Source organism: Penicillium canescens, assembly GCF_028828765.1.
Source record: "Penicillium canescens strain IBT 15451 chromosome Unknown utg000004l_segment0_segment0, whole genome shotgun sequence".
In the NCBI taxonomy this organism is placed as follows: Eukaryota; Fungi; Ascomycota; class Eurotiomycetes; order Eurotiales; family Aspergillaceae; genus Penicillium; species Penicillium canescens.
In genome coordinates this window covers 3608962-3622383 of record NW_026703966.1, presented here as the reverse complement: position 1 = coordinate 3622383, position 13422 = coordinate 3608962, and the positions used below count along the sequence as shown (strand labels likewise).

Here is a 13422-nt window from a genome sequence, read left to right as displayed (position 1 = left end):
CCTACACACCTCAAGTCCTGTCCTGTTCAACCGCCATCATGACGCAAAAGGTCTACGTTACTTATAACCAGGTATGATCCCATATGGAATGGACCGTTTCTTCTTTCGCACAAGGACAGGGAATTTACTTTCCCTGCGACAGCGCAGACTGTCCTATCACAGCCTGCAAGACTTTTTGAGGCTAAAAATGCTAACAAACCACCCTAGGTCCACAAGCTCTGCCAGACCTCGGCGGACCAAATTCTCAAGGACTTCCACCCCAACCTTATGATCGCCATCGGCGGCGGTGGTTACGTTCCTGCTCGTATTCTCCGGTATGCAACACTGCACTACACCCGCAGTCTGCAGTCTGCGAAATCCACATATGCACGCCATATCACAGTTGCGACTGCCAGACCACAAGTCCAAGTATACTAACGTCCACTCTAATACAGATCCTTCCTCAAGCGCACCGGCGACCCCAACATCCCCATCCAGGCCATCGGTCTCTCCCTCTACGAGGATCTCGGCCGCGGCGATGCCGAGGAGGTCCCTGGTACCAAGGTCACCCGCACCCAATGGCTTGACATGAGCTCTCTAGAGATGGCCAACTTGATTGGCAAGAACATTCTGATTGTCGACGAGGTTGATGATACCCGTACAACCCTTGAGTACGCTGTTCGCGAGCTCCAGAAGGATGTGGAGATTGCTCAGAAGCAGCTTGGTCGTGAGGGCGAGAAGACCAACTTTTTCGTCTTTGTTCTGCACGTATGTGTTTCCCACCTCCCCCACCCCCTTCCTTCTCTTTCTCTCCTCTCGAGAGAGTGTCGGGTTGATATTGGTGCTGACAATTGGAATAGAACAAGAACAAGGAGAAGAAGGGTGTGCTGCCCGCTGATATGATGGAGGGTGGTCGTTACCACGCTTCCGTTACCACCGATGATGTCTGGATCTGCTACCCCTGGGAGGCTAAGTATGTTCCTCAGACTCAGATCCTTTCTGCTTGATTGAGACTAACATGGTTGCAGGGACATTGATGAGCACGATGCTCTGGCCAAGGAGAACCCTCTTATCTAAACAGACGAGGGCATTTGCATATAGCATTCTGGTTTGCGCGGCGCTCTAAAAGCCTGCATTGGCGGCCATTTTGGTCGTCGATTTTGCTTTCCATGCTCAAGGTTCAAGTGCACAACCCTGAGCATGTACTTTTTACGATATCCTTGATGAATTTATAGAAAAGTTCCTTTTTTTTTTTGGCACATCGGCAGATTGCCCCGGAAGATTCCCTAATTGAACTGCACTTCCATACTCCAAACAACCCGAGCATACTCTTTATAGCCATCGAGAGACTTGTCGTAATCACTCGGAGGACAACCCTGGTGGCCCGCCTGGGGTTTAGGAAACACATTCCTCGCGAACCAATTGAATTGTAGACGGGTATCAAGAGAACATTGCATTGATAGCGAAACAAAAGCTGGAGCATAGCGTATTATATCGGATTCGGGCCGCGCCTCTTAAACGCCGCGTAGACAACTTCCGCGTCCAAGCACCAATCCACAGCCAGAACTCTCCTAGAACTCCCCAGACCCTATTTGAGGGTAGGTTAGGTTATCTGGCTACCAAGCTAACCTGTGCACATAGACACAGGAATTGCGCATTTAATCGACCTCAACCTTGCCCTGGCGCAGCTCAATCTTGGCCTGCTCGATCTCCTTCTGTAGCTCGGCGTGTGCCTCGGGGACATCGTTAAACGTGAAGATCGCAATGCCCAGACGACCGAGGAGGTAGCATCCGAAAACGATGACGGCGTAGAAGGGGAGCTGGTTGGAAGTATGGATGTTAGCTTTGGTTTCATTGACAATGTGTATTTCACGACTGCGGCGGGCTCGAGGGGTTGACGGAGCGGGCGACATACAACTGGGATGACTTCAGTCTGTACGGTCTCATTCAGAGGGACGAGGCCCAGGTAAAGGACGAGGTAGAGCTGATCAATTGTTAGTAAGGTGCAGATGGTACTTGGTTTCTCCTGGGAGGGACTTGGAGCGTACGGAGGAGACAAGGAGGAGGACGGAGAGGGTTTGAATAGCGCGCGTCATGGTGGGTAGGTTTGAGATGTTAGATTCACAAAGGAGAGAAGGTTGGTCAAGTGTGAAGAGACGAAATGGTTAGGCAAAATGAGGGACTTGGAGATGTTGTATGCGGCAGAGGCCAGCTTGGGGGTTCTTGGCGCCCGGATCAGGTCACTGGGTCTACAGTCTACAGTCGGAGCTGGGCAACTATAGGGCTAATTGATGACTACATGATAGTTGGAACTGCAGTTTAATCCATTCTAGTTCTTTGTCTTCATTAATATCTCTTTAATATAGAGAAACAGCGAGAAGGTGCATGTATACCTTCTCCGCCTAACCTAAATGGTGTTGATGCCTGAATCCCTCAGGCAGCACCCCCCGTCCACCAAGCTAAACGCTAAACATTTGTGATATTCCTCCCATAAGTGCTTCCACTTCTGGTCATTGTTGCCTGCCTTCGTCTAGTGGATCACTGCTATCCATAGCCCCAAGCGGAAACCAGGCCGCCCTCTAGGCTCCATCTACAATTTGAGAGACCGTTTCCAGTTCGGGTAAGGAACTCTCATCTGGAGTCCACACAGACCCCTTCTGGTCATACAATTCTCTGGAGGCAACTATCGGTTCTCCATTTGGCAAGATGTCTTCCCAAGCTGGTATATCTACCGCTCAATCCGGCCATGGAGCTGCCAGCCAGTCAGTTTCAAAAAAGGGAGATTGGGACCTACCTCCCGTCAAAGATATCCTCTCGGATCTATCTGGATTCTCTTCTTCTCTACCAGCACGAGGCTCTGAAGCCGTTGACTCGGAAGAACAACAAGGGATGTTTCGTGCTTTGCGGGACATCATCGAAAAGGCCCAAGAGAGCGATGAAGCTGGAAACAACTTCGATCTCAAGGAGCTCCATGCCTCCCTTGAAGAGTCAGATGCTACCACAAGAAGAGGACGCCGAGATGCAGAGACTTTACAGAGTGTGATAGACACGCTGAACAAGCTGTGGACCTGTAACTCGGAGTACTTGGTTCAAGCTACTGAGATCATTGCGAATGGGAGCAGAGATCGTGAGTCAATGTGATGTATGTGTCGACTAATTGACTTGCTAATTTCAATTCAGCATTATGGCGTGCTCCATTTGGGCAGTCAGGTATCTTGAAATTCTTTTTGGATGTGGTCTCCTTGAAAGATGGGGTCGATACCAGCTTGCTACTTCATTCTTTACGAGTTATCGGCAACTCCTGTGCCGATACGGGTAGGCTGCCGTTTGTTCCTCTTATTTATTCATAAGCTGATGTCTATTCAGATGAGAACAGAGATATTGTCGTCAAGGGAAACTACACCCTTGCTATCATCCGATACTTCCTTGATCCACAGTTGGTTTTCATTGCCATTCCGGTGATTTACAACATCTGCATGGATTATGGTGTGTCTCAGGAGCATTAGTTGGTAATACATTTCTTGCTGACATGGTTTTAGAACCCGCACATACTCAGATTGCTACTAATCGGACTGCCTATATATTGTTGAAGTTGATCAAAGACGGAGAGGTCGAGGGTAACGAGGCTCTGCTCAACTTTTCCTACGACTTGATTGAACTGGCCTCAGAACAAGGTACGATTTGCTCCAGAATTTAGTACATTGAGCCCGGATCTGACATGATGCATTTACAGCCGAGGGCATTGAGAAATCACCTGATGGCACCATCTTGCTGCTGATGGAGCTTGCCCTCGATGAGACTCTTGAATTTTCGCACTTCTCATCCTTGGTCACTTCTCTTACCACTTACTTAGAAAAAGAAAAGTTCCAGGCTGTTTGTGTATCAAACGGCATGGTAGAGGGCGTACTCGACGTCTTGCGTCGTTCGTTCTCAATTGAGTTCGATCAATCCTCTGCCGAAGATGTCAAGGCTATCGCCCAGCTTCGGCTTAAGATCAACCAAGCCTTGGCTGAGGTATCTGCGTCCCCGTTGTTCGCTCAGCATTATCCCCTCGACTCCTCTATTTCACAGTTGTTGAAGTCTTGGGTGGTTGCAGATGAAGACCAGCTTCAGATCTGTGCCTGTGTCATACTTGGCAATCTGGCTCGGTCTGACGAGGTCTGCCAGGTGATGGTCCGAGATCTGAAGATTCATGAAGAGTTGATCTTCGTCTTGAATGGCGAATCTCGGGGTGCAGTATTGCACTCTTCCCTTGGCTTCCTAAAGAATCTGGCAATCGCTGGTGATAACAGAGTCATTCTTGGAGAAGCTGGTATCATTCCTGCCGTTTCGCGGTTATGGGCATATGAATCTGTTCCGCAGGTTCAATTCTCTGCCGCGAGCATTGCGCGCCAAGTGATCATTTCTTCAATTGATAACATCTCACACCTTCTTGCTCCTCTATCACAAGACCCCGACTCTCCGGCTAATCAGCGGACATATCTCTCTTTGCTATTGTCTCTTTTCGAGAAGTCAGATTCTACGCCAATCAAGACCGAGATTGGACGTACGGTTGCTTCGATTTGCCGTACTCTTAGCCCCAAAGCTCGTGATGGAGATGAACAAGCAAACACTTTGCTCGATAAGCTGTTTACTCTGCATGATGGTCTTGCCCTACCATTGGGTGCTATGATCACACAGGCTCAATGGCCTGTTGTCCGCAGTGAGGGCTGGTTTGCTCTTGCGTTGATGGCGACGAATAAGCTTGGGTGTGCCGCGGTTGTGGACTGCTTGCACAAGACTGAGGTCACCGAATTGCTCAAGACGACGCTGGGCGCAAAGACTTCCCGTCAAGATGGCACCGAGGAAGAAACCGACAAATCTCAAGAGAGCAAGGACCGAGACAACGCATATATTCTTGTGAAAGAGCTGCTGCAGAATGAGGTGAGTTTGGTGTCCAAAAATGATGATAAGCATATACTAATTGGATAATAGGCCGGTGCACTCCCTGTCGGATATAGAGATATGCTACGGGATTTGGTGAAAGCTCATACTTTCCAGCTGGGAGCTACTGCGGACGCTTAGTTATGTACTTCAACATGAACTTTCGGATGCACCCTTTGTCACGTTCGTATACCAAGCCAGTATAGATTAAGCAATACTTATAGACGAAGACCCAAGAAAGAGTCTTTCTTCGGCTCTTAAGCTGTAATGAAAAAAATATCTTCTCCCTTTTCCTATTGTTCTAAAACTGTAGAAGAAAAAGTGGTTGAAATCGAGGTGTGATAATTAAGAGGCCATTGATAGCCGGACAAAAACATTGGGTATTTGTATATACATCATCTCTTCCCTCCCCGACACACCCTTGACTCGTGCTCGTCAATATTACTCTGTCTGCAAGCACACTCGCTCTTCTGCATATGCTCGATAACGAGCCAGAAGATCCGTAGCATCCAAACCAGCCGCACCTTGACGGGAAGAATAATGCGAAACGAGACCCTTGCCATCAATTATGACATGCGGGCGATTTCCATCCGGTTTCTTTGGATGAGAAGTTGTTGTCTTGCTGTTGTGGCGGAACATATGGTGCACAGCCACCGCATCATTGCCCCAGAAGCATCCAAAGTTTTGGCTGATGGGCTCAGTGGGATCGACCCAGATCGGGAACTTGTAACGTCCCAAGTCATTGTCTTCGAGGTGGTACAAGAACGAATAGTGCTGCTGTGCACCGACTGTCCAGTCGTCTAGGGTGGGACCAGTGTCGGTGTATACTGAAGCGGAGATAGGGTCTCGATCAATGCTCTTATCGCTAGGCAGCAACCAGCGGTGGCCTTCGAAAGGCGGTTCAAAGTCTTTGTCGATTCTGAAGCTCAAGGGGCCTTGCCAGTGTGGGAGACTTGAAGCTCGCCAATCTTGATGCAGTTCAGAGTTTGATCGGGATGGTTGGTCGACGTGGTATAGCTCTGGGAGATATGGAAGTGCAATACCCGGATGACTGTGAAGTGATGCGAGAGCTGCCTCGTTCACGACATTGGCTGACACCATAATGGAGCTGGGATTATTAAGTTTCGTGTTGACAATTGTTGGAATGGTGTGATCTTCCAGGAACACGGTGTCGCCGTCAATTCGGATGTACATCACATTGTTCATTACAGACTTCCACTCCATGTCCTGGCCGGCTGGAGCAATAGCATATTCGGGTGTTTGATTGACGATTGAATACAGCCATTCCATGCTAAGGGCGTCATTCGCCTGCGGCACAAAGACAACCTGGTCAAGGAATCCATCATTATGAACCAAATTTTTCTGGGATATGTTAGATAAAACCATAATAGAGATGCAAAGTGACTTACCTGCAGATAGCATTCCAGAATTGATGTAGGCTCACGGTTAGTGAAAGGAACCAGAGCGACAATCTTGAAGCCCTGGGGCTTGGAGTAATGGTTCGATCCCTGCGAGAATGCGAAGAACGGAGAGACCTCCTTTCGGAACAGCACTGAAGTGACATCGAACGGTAAGATCCCCGGATTGAAGTAGGTTAGCACCGTCAAGATGATGCACATATAACCCAAAAAGCTCCACAGGAAGACCAAGACCCAGTCGCGCCAGTTGGCAGGCTTCTCCTCTTTGTTGGCCTCGACATCGCGGAGGTTGCGAGTGTGACGCATAATTAACCGTTCCCGCGCCACCTTACAGGTGCTTTGCTAGCCGAGAAAGTTGGACAACCCATTGTGAGACTCTGGGGTATCAGGGCCCATTTAATGGCGGCCAAGACTGTCTTTCCGGTCGTTTGAATAAAGCTTTGTGATCCGTTTTCGGGAGCTTATCACCCTCAGTCATTGATCGAGTCCGCTGTCAACCCAAGATCGACCATCTCAGCTCTTTGTTCTTGACAAAGCAGTTAGGATCAACCGTGTACTGCCGGATCGGGCAATGGTTGACGGCGGCAAGCGGACAAAGGGTGAAGAATGTGGCTGTGGAATGTGAAGTGCGACGACTTCGGAAGGGGATCAAGTCGAGATTGAGGGCATAATTACTTGATCCAATGCATCTGTGAAGTATGCACATCTCTGTCTCTGTGGTGCTAGTCAATGCTTATGTCCATCTCTGTGGGTCAGGATGAAGTACTCAAAGTGGACCTTGATTGTTTGAGAAATACAAGTCATATTGGATTAAATTGATTTAGATTCAAGTATTCCAGCTTCAGAGGAGTGAGCGACGTAGTCCTCTGGTATAAAGTGTAGACAAGTTTAGATGTGATGTTCTTGTTCCTCGGATATGACGTCGCCAGCACGTGTTTATGCACATCCGAGCTCACTTCACACTCTCTACACTCTACTCTACATTGCAGTATACACTCTGTTCCATGTTAACATATCTCTACATGGAATCATGAGGACGGCCGTCCTATTCGGCCGTTTCTGTCTCAAGCGCGGTCTTCCGCGTCTCCCTCGACACCATTTCGGTCGCCCGTCATGGCCTCGGCAATTGCCCAAGGGCACCTCGCGCCGGGGTCCCATCATAGGAGGGCTGTTTATGACTGCCCTGGCTCCAGTCGCATTCTTGAAACTAGCAGAGGATAATGATGGTCAAGGCAAGACCGCTGAGATGCAGATGCTGGAGGCCTCGCGCGAAGAGGTTCGGAAGACGGTTTCGCCTGACGCGCAAGGTCTCTCCAAGCTCTGCCAGACAATATGGGTCTACTTCTACTACTACGTCTATGACCCTATCGCCACAGGGTTCCGGTTTATGCACCTCGCCATCATTTTCATTCCGGTCGTCGCCGCGGTGCCGGCCATTTGGATTGGACGAAAAGTCCAGGATCACGACAGTGCGCGGACTGGCACCCTGTGGTGGTATCGCTTCTTGGTGAAGGCTATGGAGCGGGCTGGGCCTGCATTTATCAAGGTAAGCTCTCCTGCCTGGCAAGCCGTTTACTGTGTACTAACCTGAACAGCTCGGGCAATGGGCCGCATCGCGAACCGATATCTTCCCTCCTGAAATGTGCAACATAATGTCGTCTCTACACTCGAACGCGCCCGCTCACTCACTTTGGCAAACGAAACGAATTATTTGCAGGGCATTCAATGGACTGCCGTTCGAGGATATCTTTGAAGAATTCCAGGAGGAACCTCTCGGGGTCGGCGCGATTGCGCAGGTCTACAAAGCGAAGTTGAAGCCGAGCTTGGCTGCTTCTAGTGAGCAAGAACTGGGCATTGAACCGGAAACGCTGGGCGCGAAGGTTCGAAAGAATGTCGACGTACTGGTCAAAAGTTCCCCGCAGCGAGTGCCATCCTCGTATGTGGCGATCAAGGTTCTGCATCCCCGGGTTGAGCAGATGATCCGCAGAGACTTGAAGATTATGTCGTTCTTCGCCTCGATGATCAATGCTATCCCAACAATGCACTGGCTATCCTTCCCCGACGAGGTCCAACAGTTCGGGGAAATGATGAAGCTCCAGTTGGATCTCCGGATCGAGGCTACCAACCTGGTTATGTTCCGTCAGAAATTCATGTCTCGTACCACTGCCTGGTTCCCGTATCCGTATCTAGATTACACCACCCGCGAGGTACTGGTCGAGGAGTTCGCGCAGGGTATCCCATTGGCCACCTTCTTGGATATCGGAGGAGGTGTGTACCAGCACGATATTGCCAACGAAGGCCTAGATGCTTTCTTGCATATGCTTCTCATTGACAATTTCATTCATGCGGACCTCCACCCGGGAAACATTATGGTTCGGTTTTACAAACCTAGCGAGCTTGACCTTTCCCTCCGCAAACATTCCCGTGCATTTGATGCCCCGACACGGGCTGAAGTTGACGTGACGGAAGCAGTCCTCAGACGTTTACGCCCACACTCTCATAACCGCGATGATTGGAACGCTGCTCTTTCCCAGCTCAATGACGAGGGGTATCGACCGCAGCTTATTTTTATTGACACAGGTCTCGTCACTCAATTGAATGACCTCAACCGACGGAATTTCCTAGATCTGTTCCGGGCTATTGCTGAGTTTGACGGCTACCGGGCTGGTCAGCTCATGGTCGAGCGATGTCGGACGCCCGCAGAGGTACTCGACCCAGAAGTATTTGCACTGAAAATGCAGCATCTAGTTCTGAGCATCAAGTCAAGAACGTTTGCTCTAGGAAATGTCAAGATCGGCGACGTTCTAAGTGAAGTATTGACTATGGTCCGCGGTCACCATGTGCGGTTTGAAGGAGATTTTGTAAACGTTGTTATTTCTTGTCTTCTTCTTGAAGGTATTGGACGCAGCCTCAACCCCGACCTAGATCTGTTTAAGAGGTGAGTGCTTCCCCCGTGAGGTTTCAGTCTGCCTCTTGTGGATTGTAGTGACTGACATTTCTCTAGTGCGCTTCCCATTTTACGACAGCTGGGATCTGGCAGTACATTCTTGCAGACTGTACGCTCAGGTGACACCTCGATGCTTCGAGTTTGGGTTGGCCTAGAAGCTCGTGGGTTGCTGCAGGCTAGCATTGAGAGTGTAGAACACTGCGTCAAGTACGACCAACTGTCGCCTAATATATGAGCCCCTTCACCCATTTTGTACTATAGACATGTTCCTTCTTCACAGTTGATATGAGTGATTAGATGAAATTACACGAATTCACCAGAGACATATGTTTAGTTTGTATCTAACGTTGGAAAATAAGCTAGTAGATGGATCAATAATATAAACATCTAACTCTGGTCAAATTAATGCGAAGATCATTATCATGCGTGTGCTCACATAGCCTAGCAAGACGAAGCAAGGTTGTATAAGACAAGAGGGAAGAAAAAGAACATAATACAAGCATAAGCGCCGAAGATGAATCATGGAACGCCTGCGCCATGTCTTCAAAAGTGTACAAAGTAGAGTGGAGAAGTAGTCAGCCTGATCAACGGTAATTTCAGTGTTGACGCGAAGCCTGTGCAGCCTGTTCACGGACAGAGGCGCCGCTAGCCCTCCACCAGACATCACCGCCCCATCGCATTAGTCGTTCAACAGCGGCTGTGGGCGAGTCCAATGCGGGACGGATGTCGAGGTAGAAGACGGGCTCTCCGGTGGGTTCGGGCTCGCCGGAGTAGTAGTCGATCACGTACCGAACTTCCTTGGGGCCAGCAGGAGTTTGGCGGATGACATACCAGTCGTGACGGTCGAATGGGGGTTTTGTCCTGTTGAGATTGAAGTCAGTCTCTGCCTCATGAATTTGCATGGATATTTGAATCGCTTACTCAAATTTGCTTGGGTATGCCCAACCAAGGGCCTGGAAGATCTGTGCCTTGGGAGTCAATTCTTTCGGCCGTCCCTGGAATCGGAGCAGACGAGGCTCGGAAGACTGATCGATTTTACCAGTCATTTCATCGTGGTACAGGTCGAAGCTCAGGTTTTCCTCGCCGCGTCGGCACTTTTCCCATCCAGCCATGAGACCCTTGGCAAACACGCGCTCCCATCCGACGATCTCGTTCCAGGCGCCTTCATTCAGGAAGTTGTGAACCGCAACCATCGACTCGACGGCATCCTGGGGAGTGTCGGTATGTCCTTTGCGCAGCATCGCATTGTACATTTGTTGGGGAGACGGGTACTCCCAGTTCCCTTCCGCGTCACCCCTAGGAATAGAAGAGGGCTCACGGTCAACAGGGAGGTCGACAGTCTGGTTCTCAGCGCGCTCTTGGGAGATGGACGCGAACATATAGTTCATAGGGTTCAGTCGCGACAAGGTAGAGGGCTTGGCCGGGGCCGGCGCGGGTGGCTGCGGCGTTTGCGCGGAGGACGATTTCGGTGGTGTATAGAATGGCGAGTCGGCGGATTTCATCGGGCAGGCATCGGGAAGTTCAGCGCGCACTGGCGCTGCTCCAGACTCGTGCATCGGGCATCCCGGCTGTAGACACGGGTCAGTACATATAATCCAAGTATAGTTTGCGCGGGAGACGGACTGGAGGAGCGGCACCTGAGGATCCGTGTGGAGCCGGTGGTGTAGGAACTTTTGGAGAGTCTGCCCAAAACCAACCCATTTTGTAAAGATTTCTTGTTGTACAGAAGATGAGAAAACGCCTTCACGCGATAAAAGATGGAGCAGGCGGACTTTTTCTGATGACATAAAGTCCCACGTGATAGACCTAGCCCAAAGCGGTGAAGTTTAAACAACATCTCTAGCGCAAAGTTATATATATCGCCTTAGTCTCTAGACAGTGTGTATAACTACGAGCGAATACAATTTCTTTAAGGCAAATCTTACCCTATTACCATAGCTGATATCTAAGCATTTTTGTAATCCACTTTTCAGGCCATTTGAAAGCGATGCTAAAATATCTAACGCATAGTTTTATAGCTAGCTAGAGACTATTAGCAGTATTAAGCACGACAGTACAGCGATGTAAAGTCAATTATATAGCTATTATTGTTTCTAGAGGTCAAGATCGAATAGCCGTGCTCTGCACCTCCCGATGTCTTATGAATTGGGGTTAAAGTTGGTTTATAAGCGATGTAAGAGTGGTATGAATTCGCAATAAGTCTACTATCACATGTTTACAAAAAGTTAATGCCAATCCCCAGCTGCAACCCTTTGCGGCCTTCTTCGCCCTTTCTCAACACCAGAGGCAAGGAGAAGTTGAGCTCGAACCGAGCAACAGGGTGTGCATAGACAATACCAAAGCCAGCTGCAATGCTGGGCAGGCCATTTTGTAATTCAGACAATGTGGAGGCCATAGCATCTTGCACCTCACCATTGGTAGTGGGAGTAGCCTTTTGGGATGTTCGCAGAGGCAACAGACGGCCACCGTTCAGGAAAGCCTGGAAGCGCACAGGCTTCTCAGCACCAAGTCGAGGAAGAGGGAACAGCAAGTTGGCGCTTCCGGCAGCGTAGACATCGCCGCCTAGGGAGTCGGCTCCCTCACGGGGACCGAGACCGCAGAGACGGAATCCACGAACATCGGTAGGCCCCCCGAGGAGGAAGCGGTCATTAACACGGGAAAGCTGGGGGCGAGAGTTGGAGTCTAGTCCGAGGGGGTAGAGAAGACCGGCACGGAACCCAGTGGTAAAGCTGACACCGCTATCACCCTTGATGCCGGGGACGGGGATAGGGATAGCACCCTGAGTTTCAATCTCTGACTTCCAGAAAGAGACATCACCCTTCAGAGGGCCAATGCCGGCAACTTCGTTAAAGGCCTTGGCGTAGTAACCGCGAGATGGCAAGAGGGCATTATCACGCTGGTCATTGACCCAGCTGTGGAAGATGCTACTCTTCACGCTGTCACCCGCATCTGCGCGGACGGTAGGGGAGGCATTCTCTGCAAGGCCAGTAAGCTGTCTCCAGAAACCATTGTAGCCCAACTCGTGACGGTGTCCAGATTTGCTGATCCATCGGAGCTTGCTCCAGCCGCCCTTGACGACCTCTTCGTGGCTAGCCCAAGACTTTTGAGTAGAGCTTGCAATGCCACCAACTTCCAGGCGGAAATCAGGGTCACCCAAGATTGGAGTCTCGAACGCAGCCTGGTAAGCGGACCGCGTGCGAGTACCGAGCGAAGCATTCAAGTTCAGAGTCTCGGCGCCACCGAAGACATTGCGCCAGAGAAGGTTTCCGTACGCTGAGCCCTCGGCATTTCCAAGGTCAGTCCCGGTCTTCAGTAGCACGCGGGACTTCTCCCGGGTGGCCAAGTAGACATCGATGTTGCGCATGCCATTCTGGCTCTGCGACTCATCCAAGTATACGGAAATAGGCTGGTGGAACAGATCTTTGTAATTGTTAGCGAGTATTCCACCAATACCACTTTCTCTTTTTATTTTTGAAGACCCATACCAAACCGACCAAGCTTATCAGCTGTAGCCGACACCTCCCGCAACGCCTCCGACAGTGTATAAGGGCGACCCTTGTTCTCGCTCAAAAGCGGGCTCAGGCTGCGCTCTAGGAAGCTGCGACGAGTGTGAGGAGCACTTGTCACTTGGACCGAGGAGATTGTACAGGGCAATGTCGAGTTTTCGTCGATCTAGATGTCGAATTCACAATCAGCCGGGGGCTCCGCAGGCAAGCAAACGCAGATTGACAGCTATATTCTGCTTCCAGGGGTTGGGAAACACACCAATTCTGCAAGTCTACTCTGTGCTTTTTGGTAAATAGCTTGCATACGCTCATTCACGGCATTTTGTTGCTCTTCCAGCACCTTGGGGTCTGCGCGCTGTTGTAGACGCTCGAAGACCTAAGTAAAGGTCAGTAATGATGAGATGTGGCAAATACAGTCTGTCTATATATACTCACGCTCTCATCTCCGGCAGCAAATGAGGAAGACATTATTGCGCCGAATGGCTAGAACCTCCTCCGGGGAAGCATTTCGGAGTTCGCGTGCCGAATCCGCGAAGATACGGGTGGGTAGGCACGTGACCTAGCGGCAGGGCCGTGCCTTATGCGATGGACCATCACTCTCCAACTCTCTTCTGACATCTTACTTCCTCTTCTGTTATTGCTTTACTCT

At 50.1% G+C, this 13422-nt stretch overlaps 7 protein-coding genes across 7 annotated transcripts; 3 read left to right on the top strand and 4 right to left on the bottom strand.

Moving 5' to 3' along the window:
* Positions 1–38: 38 nt before the first annotated feature.
* On the top strand, positions 39–1056 carry N7446_006720 (xanthine phosphoribosyltransferase; the record flags this gene model as incomplete). Its single annotated transcript, XM_058515467.1, has 5 exons — positions 39–71; positions 208–314; positions 435–747; positions 840–952; positions 1008–1056. The coding sequence occupies 5 exons, from the start codon at positions 39–41 to the stop codon at positions 1054–1056; spliced, it is 615 nt and encodes a 204-aa protein (XP_058372645.1).
* Positions 1057–1637: 581 nt separating this feature from the next.
* N7446_006719 (dolichol-phosphate mannosyltransferase subunit 3) lies at positions 1638–2075 on the bottom strand (the record flags this gene model as incomplete). Its single annotated transcript, XM_058515466.1, has 3 exons — positions 1638–1799; positions 1895–1963; positions 2028–2075. The coding sequence occupies 3 exons, from the start codon at positions 2073–2075 to the stop codon at positions 1638–1640; spliced, it is 279 nt and encodes a 92-aa protein (XP_058372644.1).
* Positions 2076–2685: 610 nt separating this feature from the next.
* Positions 2686–5043, top strand: N7446_006718 (uncharacterized protein; the record flags this gene model as incomplete). The annotated part of the gene is made up of 6 exons (XM_058515465.1): positions 2686–3106; positions 3160–3294; positions 3346–3465; positions 3519–3653; positions 3713–4902; positions 4954–5043. 6 exons carry the CDS (start codon positions 2686–2688, stop codon positions 5041–5043), a joined length of 2091 nt encoding a protein of 696 aa, XP_058372643.1.
* A 300-nt stretch (positions 5044–5343) lies between these two features.
* N7446_006717 (uncharacterized protein) lies at positions 5344–6626 on the bottom strand (the record flags this gene model as incomplete). The annotated part of the gene is made up of 2 exons (XM_058515464.1): positions 5344–6264; positions 6312–6626. 2 exons carry the CDS (start codon positions 6624–6626, stop codon positions 5344–5346), a joined length of 1236 nt encoding a protein of 411 aa, XP_058372642.1.
* A 724-nt stretch (positions 6627–7350) lies between these two features.
* N7446_006716 (ABC1 kinase family protein) lies at positions 7351–9502 on the top strand (the record flags this gene model as incomplete). Its single annotated transcript, XM_058515463.1, has 3 exons — positions 7351–7866; positions 7916–9258; positions 9325–9502. 3 exons carry the CDS (start codon positions 7351–7353, stop codon positions 9500–9502), a joined length of 2037 nt encoding a protein of 678 aa, XP_058372641.1.
* Positions 9503–9863: 361 nt separating this feature from the next.
* N7446_006715 (holocytochrome c synthase CYC3) lies at positions 9864–10968 on the bottom strand (the record flags this gene model as incomplete). Its single annotated transcript, XM_058515462.1, has 3 exons — positions 9864–10128; positions 10189–10835; positions 10891–10968. 3 exons carry the CDS (start codon positions 10966–10968, stop codon positions 9864–9866), a joined length of 990 nt encoding a protein of 329 aa, XP_058372640.1.
* Positions 10969–11446: 478 nt separating this feature from the next.
* Positions 11447–13260, bottom strand: sam50 (SAM complex subunit SAM50). The gene is made up of 4 exons (XM_058515461.1): positions 13209–13260; positions 13033–13149; positions 12753–12939; positions 11447–12687 (listed from the first exon to the last, which is right to left on the bottom strand). Exons 1-4 carry the CDS (start codon positions 13239–13241, stop codon positions 11483–11485), a joined length of 1542 nt encoding a protein of 513 aa, XP_058372639.1. The 5' UTR covers positions 13242–13260; the 3' UTR covers positions 11447–11482.
* Between the last annotated feature and the right edge of the window lie 162 nt (positions 13261–13422).